This window comes from Aptenodytes forsteri, unplaced genomic scaffold (assembly GCF_000699145.1).
Source record: "Aptenodytes forsteri isolate BGI_AS27 unplaced genomic scaffold, ASM69914v1 Scaffold159, whole genome shotgun sequence".
Lineage (NCBI taxonomy): Eukaryota > Metazoa > Chordata > Aves > Sphenisciformes > Spheniscidae > Aptenodytes > Aptenodytes forsteri.
This window is the reverse complement of record NW_008794747.1, coordinates 2,865,086-2,873,683: the sequence shown is the minus strand read 5'-3', so window position 1 is coordinate 2,873,683 and position 8,598 is coordinate 2,865,086. Positions and strand designations below refer to the sequence as shown.

The following is an 8,598-nucleotide window of genomic DNA, read 5'->3' as shown; positions in this document are numbered from 1 at the left end:
CTTAAGTTTTATTCCTAGGCTGTTACGCAAGCCAGTCTCATTCCCTCTAAAATAAATGGGAGGTCTGTCATTAATCTCCATGGAAACCTGTGCCAAACCTGAGTGTCTCATCGACCCATGTGCTCCCACTGACTTCAGCAGGAGAACCTAGACCAAGACACACATGTGGATGAAGAACACATGGCTGTGTTTTGGGACCTTAATTGCCTTTTCATATCCTATTTAAAATCTTCTCCATTACTATGATGTCTGTAATGATGGCAAAGGTATAGTTAATTAAGCCTTAAGTCCCTCATGATTGAGGACAGTAAAGTATAAAGCTGTCAGTACCCCCCACTCCATGACTCAAATGATATTTTCTTTTTTTCATCATTGGCAACTTCCCACGACCATATATTTTCTGCTCCTTTTAAAGAACCAAATGCTGAATGTGAATGGGTAGCCGCAGCATCGATTTGCCAAGTAATGGTAGGGTGTCCCCTGGAAACAGGGCTCTTTTAATTCTGTTTCGTATCTGAGGTAAAGTAAAAACATGGAAACAGATGGTAGGGAACGACTGGCATCTCATCATGCATATTTCATTTGATTTCCAGCTAGTCACCTCTTGATAATAATATTAAATGCTACAAAACTCAAAGACTTTGTTCCTGGGAATACTGCGTTCAATGACATAGGATCAACAGTGTAACTTCAATTGAATTTTGAAGCTGGTGAGCTGTAAGTATTTACATCTTTAGCAAGGTTATGATACAAACAGCTCAGTTCTTTTCTGGTATGTTTAGGGCTGACTTGCAAAGAAATATACAGTTGCTGTTGTGAATGACAAATCTTACTTAATGTTTTTTTAAGAGCACAATGGGACAAACATCTGTGGTTATTTCCGTTATGGTCTAAGGCGTTTTACTGGGAGAGAATTTAGCCATTAATTTTGTTGTATTTACATTATTTATATACAAGAAGAACAAGAAAAAATGGCAGCCTGTTTAATGACTATATACATTGTGATTCGGTTGGAAAAATGTGTATTACAAATGGCAAAACAGCCTGTCAAATACATAATTATATCGTGTTCTTTTTTTTTGTCAGAGAACTTTTAATTCCTAAAATCCCACTGTATGATCTCAGTGAAAGATCTGGCCTATACATTATACTGGGGGGGAGGGGAGAAACAGCATAATAATAGACTTCTTAAACCACATCAGTTCCTAGTTAATAGCTCCTTTTCTTGATTTTAATATGAGGGTTACCTTTGTAAAATGCGTCCAAAGCAAATTAAAAGATGGAACCTAACACAACAAAACATTACTTGACATCAGGAGAAATAGTAACTTCAATTTCATTCATTGTCCCTAGTCTCAGAAGAGATACTGGGGAATAAAATATCGCTCCCTTGTGACACGTTGCTTATCTGAGACTTTGTTTTTAATAAGAACTGTGCTCTCCTGTACATTATTCTTTCCTGTTCTTGCTTTAGCTCAATGTAGGAGCGTGAAAACGTGTGGAAGATGGAGGTGACTGGAAATGCCATGAGGAGGATGCCACTCAGTATGCTGCTTAGTGCCACCACTTGGCCGGGAATGCTTCTGGGAACCATATCTCCATAGCCTACCGTGGTCATGGTGATGACAGCCCACCAGTAGCACGCGGGGATGCTGGTAAACTCCTGCGAGTCTGCCATCTCATTCTCAATGACATACAGGAGCGGTGCAAACAGTGCGATGGCCACGCAGAGGAAGAGCAGCAAGAGACCAAACTCCCGGGTGCACCTGCGAGCGGTCAGCCCCAGCGTCTGCAGCCCCAGGGAGTGCCTGGCCAGCCGCATGACGTAGAGAATCCTCAAGGCACGGAGAATACGGAGGACCAGACCTACTTTGTCCAGGTAGATGCTCCCAGAGCTGGGCTTTTTGTAGCCCACTGAAGTGGTGTCTACTAGCAAAGTGATGTAGTATGGCAGAATGGCAATTATGTCTATCAGCGTTAATGGTCTCCTCAAAAATGCAAACTTGCTCTTTGCCTGGATGAATCTTAGCAGGAACTCCAGGGAGAACCATGCCACACAGACAGACTCCACAATGAAAATATTGTAGCACATCTGGGAACACTCACCCTGTAGGAAAGAGGAGGAGTTTGTAATCGGCACTGGATAATAACTATTTTAGTTGGTACGGTGACAGGAAAAGAGGTTTCTGTGTTGTTTTTTTTAAACCCAAAATATTAAAGGAATCAAAGCTGTTGCTATGGGGAAACACATTGACAAACTGGAACAAGTGAAATGCAAAACTTAGAAAATAACTACTTATTCCATGGAAGACATTGCTCAGTAATTTCAGGCTTTCTAAATAGCAAATACAAAGCTTAACAAGGTAACACACAGTTGTACAGAAGAGTGCACACTAACAAGATTTTCTTTGGACGTAAAACTTGGTATGATTAATTCTCTTACAAGTAATTGAACACAGTCATGTAAGATTTTGAGTATTCTTTGTGTTATTTTTCCCCCTCTAAAGACAGCTGCAAAATCCCCATTGAAATCAATACCATCAGACCTTGTACTCGTTCTGCTCTTCGCAGCACATACCATTTTCCATCCTGAAAAGCTAACTTACCTTTTCCTCCTCCTCCCTCAGGTCAGGCATGGTGCTGATGGATAAGTTCACTGCTGTAATAGTTACAAATAAAACAGACAAACAAGCAAACACCTTTCCAGGGAGGCCAGACTGGGGCCTTTCCACCATGTCTTGCAACTTTTTCATGCACAAGCCAATTTTTGTCTCCTCTACTGTTTCACCTGTTGTTTCATTTTCTGTGAGGTCATCCTCCCGTTCATTTATTTCTGTAAACTCCTCCATTTTTTGCAGGTATCTCCTTTTACAACACCAGTCCAAGTTGTCTTCCTCAATTCCCCAGTAGAGCAGCTCCTCTTGGAAAGACAGCGCACACATCTCACGCAAGAGCCGAAGTTTTCCAACCCGCAAAAAGGTCAGGATTGTCCTGAATGCCCCTGGGTTGCGGTCAAAAAAGAATTCATTACATGTCACATCGTAATCATCACAGATGTTTAGAATGTCGTCAAAATTGTTACAGAATTTTAGTTGTCCCAAACGTGTCAATGGGAATTCATCAAGCGTGGTCCATGGGAGCAAATACTTAATGCCCCCTACGTTTATAATAATATGATGCTTCCGATCATCAGGGTGAAAGCCTTTCAGGAGATCCTCTTGAGGGTGAATTAGCTTGGCTCTTTGGTAAAAGACTCCCTTAAGCGTTTCTGTTTCTGGAAAGAATGTGTGGTTGAAGGAAGTATCTGAAGCGCAGCTCAGGGCACTATAGTCATAGTCGGAATTTTCTCCAGGAAGAAGAGTCATCTTGGAAGGTGACTTCACATCACTTCGCTACTTCTGCAAGTGTCTTCTGGAAGAAAAAACAGATATAGGGGGTGAGTGAATGAGAGGTTGTTTTCAAGTTTGGAACACAGGTAGTGATTGGAGCTCAAAAACATTTATGGCTGATAAAAACAACTGGAAAGAAAACAGCAGTGGCTGAGTATGGTCAGAAGACCTTTCTGGTAAGGCTGGGTTTGTCCAGCTGGGTGGAACTGACTCTATCAAGGGCTGCTCCCTTGTTCAGGAGCTCTGCTCGGCATATTTGTCACACTGCGGAGCTTCTCGGGTCTCAGATACAGAGGTCTCAGTTCACAGTGGATATAGAAGGAAATGAGGAATAATTCCTGCATGTGGCAGGATATTCCTGGTTCAGAATGGAAGTATAAAAATTATGACAGTATCACATAAGAACACAGAATTCAAGTGTGTTTTGTAGAAAAGGAAATTGTGTATTTTTATTTAACTATTACACATAAAAATCTTAAGTACTTTAGTACCCATGAAGTATATGGAAACAATCAGAAGTCAATTATGTTGTAATTCAGTAAATACACACTTCTAAAAAACAGTTAGTACAAGACTAATTTCTAAAAGGCTATATGGAATCAATTTTGGGAACCCCCCCCCACTTACATTGATGATCCCATTAAATGTTTGTATAGAGTTTATATACATATAATGACATGGCAACTCCCTTTTTACGGCCTCGTTTACAAAAGATTTCAAAGAAATACATGATTTCTACACAAACATTGGAGTATTATTTCAGTTACAACTGACACCCTGTATGCAGCAATAGGTCTTTGTCCTTACGATGGATTGAAGAGCAGCTGACAGCCAAGGTGACTGCCTTCACCTCTGATTATAGGAAACCAAAAAATTCTTACGACTTTGCAAATCGCGTTCAAATTCTGCTCACACAACACTAGTGTAAAGTCTGTGGAATGAAGTGACCAGAAAGTTCAAATGGGTATAAAAAGCAGGCACTGGAAATGTTAATCTTTTTGCCTCCCTAACTCACTGCATTTTAAAAGTCAGACTGAAACAGACTTTCAGGTCTGCTCATACACAGGAGGGTTGTACAGTACTGCTTCTAGATCTTCCTTCTGTACGGTCAGCTACAGCTTGATGCATGCAGTTGCTGAGTTTCATTTGCTAAGAGTATTTATTTATTAAGTAGATTGTACAATAAATAGATATTAATTATGCACAAGTATTCTGACTTTCTAGCCTCGAGTTCACAGGAAAGTAATAAATATTACACTTGATTGGCTTCAGCAGCAGTACGTGGTTTTGTTCTTTTCCTGGCTGTACTTACCTCCCCTTTGATACGCACCCTGGGGATATACACCCCTGCTAGGGTGACTTCCTTAAACACAGAAGCATCATTTTCAGAAGCTGGGGTTTATAAACCGCATCAGTAGTGTTACATACCTATTCTAGAAGAAAAACCCATTAATATACAACAGCGAAGTACTCAAAACACAGCTGCACTTCAGTTTAAGAGCAACAGGCTTTCCTTGCTGCAAGGGGACTTACTGCTTTCAGTAAAATACTATCTCAGTCCCGCTCCTAAACTTCCCAGAGGGATTACTCTGAACAGAGCAGTTCCTTACATACGCTTACAAACAGGTGGCCCCAGGTGAGCTTTGGATGGGATGGTATTTCCTCACCTGTAATCCTCTTTAGTACAAAAGGAAATCATTAATTTTCTTACCTTTAGGGCATGTGGATAAAGAAAGCCTATGGGAATATACAAGAACGGACAAGGTGCGATTTGGATCTTCCAAGAGCTGTGGTACTACTTTCTGGCCTGAGGTAAGCAAAGAGGTAAGCTTTGTCATCTTGCTTCTATCACAAAGTGGGATCTCTATTACTACTGCTAGTGACTTGAGAACAGCTATTTGACAAGTAACCTATTCTCCATGCCAAAAGCTTAACTGTGTTTAGCTTTCAGTGCCTTATCACTACATACTTGCTTGTATTGCCGCGTTGCTCTGTCTTTGCTCCGGAGTTATGACTCTGGAAATCCCCATGGCAGGGGATGGGCAATTCTCAACTCCTCTGGAAGTGACGGTGCGTGCAAACAATGACAAAATCCCGCAGGCGTGCACTCAAATAAACTTCCGATCGATTTTGGTTTGTCTCTTGCCTCAAGAAAGACTGAGTGAAGGCCTGCTGACCTGAAAGTCTTTTTTTCAGAAAGAACATTAACACGAAACATAATTGTATTAAAAAGTCACATTCTAGGAAATTCTAGCCAATACTGGGATTATCAGTGGAGCTTCATGACAAATGATGGCACTCTGCCATTCCCCTCTGGAAAAGCTGTAGGACTCAGATAAATGAAGGGATCTGAGGAGAGTGATAGCTGGCTCAGGTAGTACTTCCTAGATCACATTGAACAGAGGAAGTATGGAACAGTTGAACTTGCAATTACCCTGACATACAGTCCCATCACATGAAGTACTCCTAATGACCTCAGAGCTGGTCTTCTGTTCAAGCATTCCCAAGATACCATCAGTAGAAATAATGCCACTGGGAGTTCAAGCTATAGGTCTGATACGGAAAAACAGGGTGACCTGATGTTTGTTTATATAGGGCTCCTTTTCTTAAAGCAACTGTTGTTTTATTTAGAAACAAGCTTTTTCCCCTCTGCCTCAACTATGTCTAAGGCAGGGCTGGCCCAAAGAGAATAAAGATTATGACTGATACACGACTATGGATAAATGGGAGCTGTTAACCGTTTTCCCTTCTGTAATACCAGATGATGTTGGTTAGCAACAACTTGTCCTCTGAATCTCAGCCAGGAAAAATGAGGAGGCAGTTCATCTCTGTCACTGGTTTGATCTCCCACCGCATCCATTGTTGACACAATGGGAAGAAATGGGGAGAGGGAAATGTAAATGTTCTGCGTGTGTCAGACACATGCTGTAACCCCGAGGCATCAACTGTGAAACAACAGAACAAAGAAAAAAGAATTTCTTTCTTCGCTTCCAGCTTCTCGACCTGTGCGAGACAATAAATTGGACAAATGAATCCCCTGTGTAACACACTTAATGACTGCAGTTATAAAAGGTGGCTCCTTCTTTTTCCATAACCAGAACTGGCAAGCCCACAGATCCCAGGTAGGCAGCTATGGTATTTGATGCTGTACATGTGTTATTTACATGTTCTTTGCCTCGGATACACATAGCATCCTATCTAAGGGGGAAGAATAAGGAGGAAATAAAGGACAATAGAAAAGATGGCCTGACTTGAAGGAACGGAGGAAGGAGAAAAATAAAGGCATACATTTCTCTGTATGTTTCTTGTTTTCCTTTGGAAGGTGCTTCTACAGAATGATGCTTTAAGATGGCAGAGATCTAATTAATGGAAGGATTTTTTTGCTATTGAGCTTAAAAAAAAAAGCAAACTGTTTTATTCATACATTGCAGACCGATGACATTGGGAATGGCTGTAAGAAATGCGTTAAGGATTAAAAACACGCTGGAATATAAGGTCAGACAATTATATAGCCTATAGCAACAATTTTCCTAACAATTAAACATGGTGAACTTTAAGGATGTGCTGTAACAGTAAAATCCTCAAATAAAACTGCTCTGATTAAGTCAGGCCCAATGGTAAAATCCCTCCTTGTCTGAGAGAGTATTCTGCCCTTTGAATGCTCGGGAGTTAGTGAAGCCCAGTTCATCTCTCCAGCTCCCCTGCTGACAATGTGTTCTCATCTTGGGCAAATCACTTCCCTCTGAGCATCGTTTCCTATTTTGTTTGTAAGCTTACTGGGGCAAGAACTGTCTTTTACTACATTATACAATCCCGATCATTGTTCTGGCTTCTAGAAACTACGGTAATACAGACTAACTGGCCCATAGCAAGGGCTCTTGGTACTCTAAATGGTGTGGTGTGCACGTGAAGCGAGATTAACATCTTTTCAAAAATCTGTCTTGCACAAGATGATATTCTTATCCATTATGTCTGGTGAAGAAATCGAATTAGAAATCTGTACTGCCCTTACTTTCAGCAGAAATTCAGGAAGGGTGCCAGACTCCTAGACAATGGGGAAAGAATTATTAAAGATGCCCTTCTGAGGGAAAGAAATAGAAATCATGAGTAACGTGCTACAATTCCACTGCAAGTGTCGTTTCCCCCCCTCAGTGTCCTCTGCAGTATTTTGAATTCTGCAGTGCATCTCTGATGTAATCAGAGCTCCTGCAAGGAGTCCTGACACTGCTCTGTGATGCAGACAATTCAAAGTTGCGCCTGGATGATAACAAGCATGCAAGGAAGATGCATAACTCCCTCCTAGACTCTTCTATCAATTCCAGTGCCTGGAACTCGTCTCTGTTGCTTTTTACCATGTGTAAATTTAGTTTAAAAAAAAAAAGTTTCTGATTTCAGTGCAGGGTGTATATGAATAGAGTGATTTTTCTGAAAGAATTCCGTAAGAAACTGCTTTACAGTTTAGTGATCCTTCCTCCTTTATTCTCTCCTTAGTTAACATACGCAGTATTTTCAAGCAGTGTTAAATTCAGCTATCTTCTGACACATGATTTCCATACTGTATCAACACTGTCAGGGTACCCTCCTGAAATACTTTAAGCTGTACTCATGGAGCTCTTTCTGTAGTAAGAACCGATCTCAAACTTCAACTCTGCTTGCAAAGTGAACTTCCAACCAAATCAAAGTAAAACTTATAAAGGTCAATGTATAATATGAAACAAAACTATACTGAAAATCATATAATCTGAAAAAATATGCTGTGCATTGCTCTCCTTGATCTGGACAGTGTTATGCTTTTCGGCATCTTATGACAACCTACAAACTGAATTATGACAAATATGTCACTCAGTGTTTAGTTTTATAAAGCTGAGCCTTATTCTGCCAATAATAATCAGAAGTGAAATAACTTTGCAGATAACGTATATCCCCAGGAGAACGTTCTGAAATACATTAGAACTAATAACTATAGTTATCATCCTGCTGTGAAATGTATTTATGTCAAGAAATTTTAGTAAATCACATTCAAAACAATCTCTTAAACATCTTTTTAAAAAGTAAAGGATTTGTCATTTATTTATATAGCTACATATTTTGCCATTGAAATGAAGAGATATGTAGTCATGGAAGAGTTATTTTATGCGTGTTCCAATCTGCCAGAAATACATTGCCTATCAAGAACAGTTAACTTTATGTGTTAGTTGCCAAAGAACCG

The 8,598-nt window shown here is 40.3% G+C and overlaps 1 protein-coding gene across 1 annotated transcript; it reads right to left on the bottom strand.

Moving 5' to 3' along the window:
- Positions 1 to 1,336: 1,336 nt before the first annotated feature.
- On the bottom strand, positions 1,337 to 3,380 carry KCNG1 (potassium voltage-gated channel modifier subfamily G member 1). The gene is made up of 2 exons (XM_009274062.2): positions 2,607 to 3,380; positions 1,337 to 2,107 (listed from the first exon to the last, which is right to left on the bottom strand). The coding sequence occupies exons 1-2, from the start codon at positions 3,363 to 3,365 to the stop codon at positions 1,337 to 1,339; spliced, it is 1,530 nt and encodes a 509-aa protein (XP_009272337.1). The 5' UTR covers positions 3,366 to 3,380.
- Between the last annotated feature and the right edge of the window lie 5,218 nt (positions 3,381 to 8,598).

Coding starts and splice junctions, on each gene's coding strand:
- KCNG1 (XM_009274062.2), bottom strand. CDS start 3,365: ATGACTCTTCTTCCTGGAGAAAATTCCGACTATGACTATAGTGCCCTG. Junction 2,108..2,606: donor TGAGGGAGGAGGAGGAAAAG/GTAAGTTAGCTT, acceptor TCTTTCCTACAG/GGTGAGTGTTCCCAGATGTG.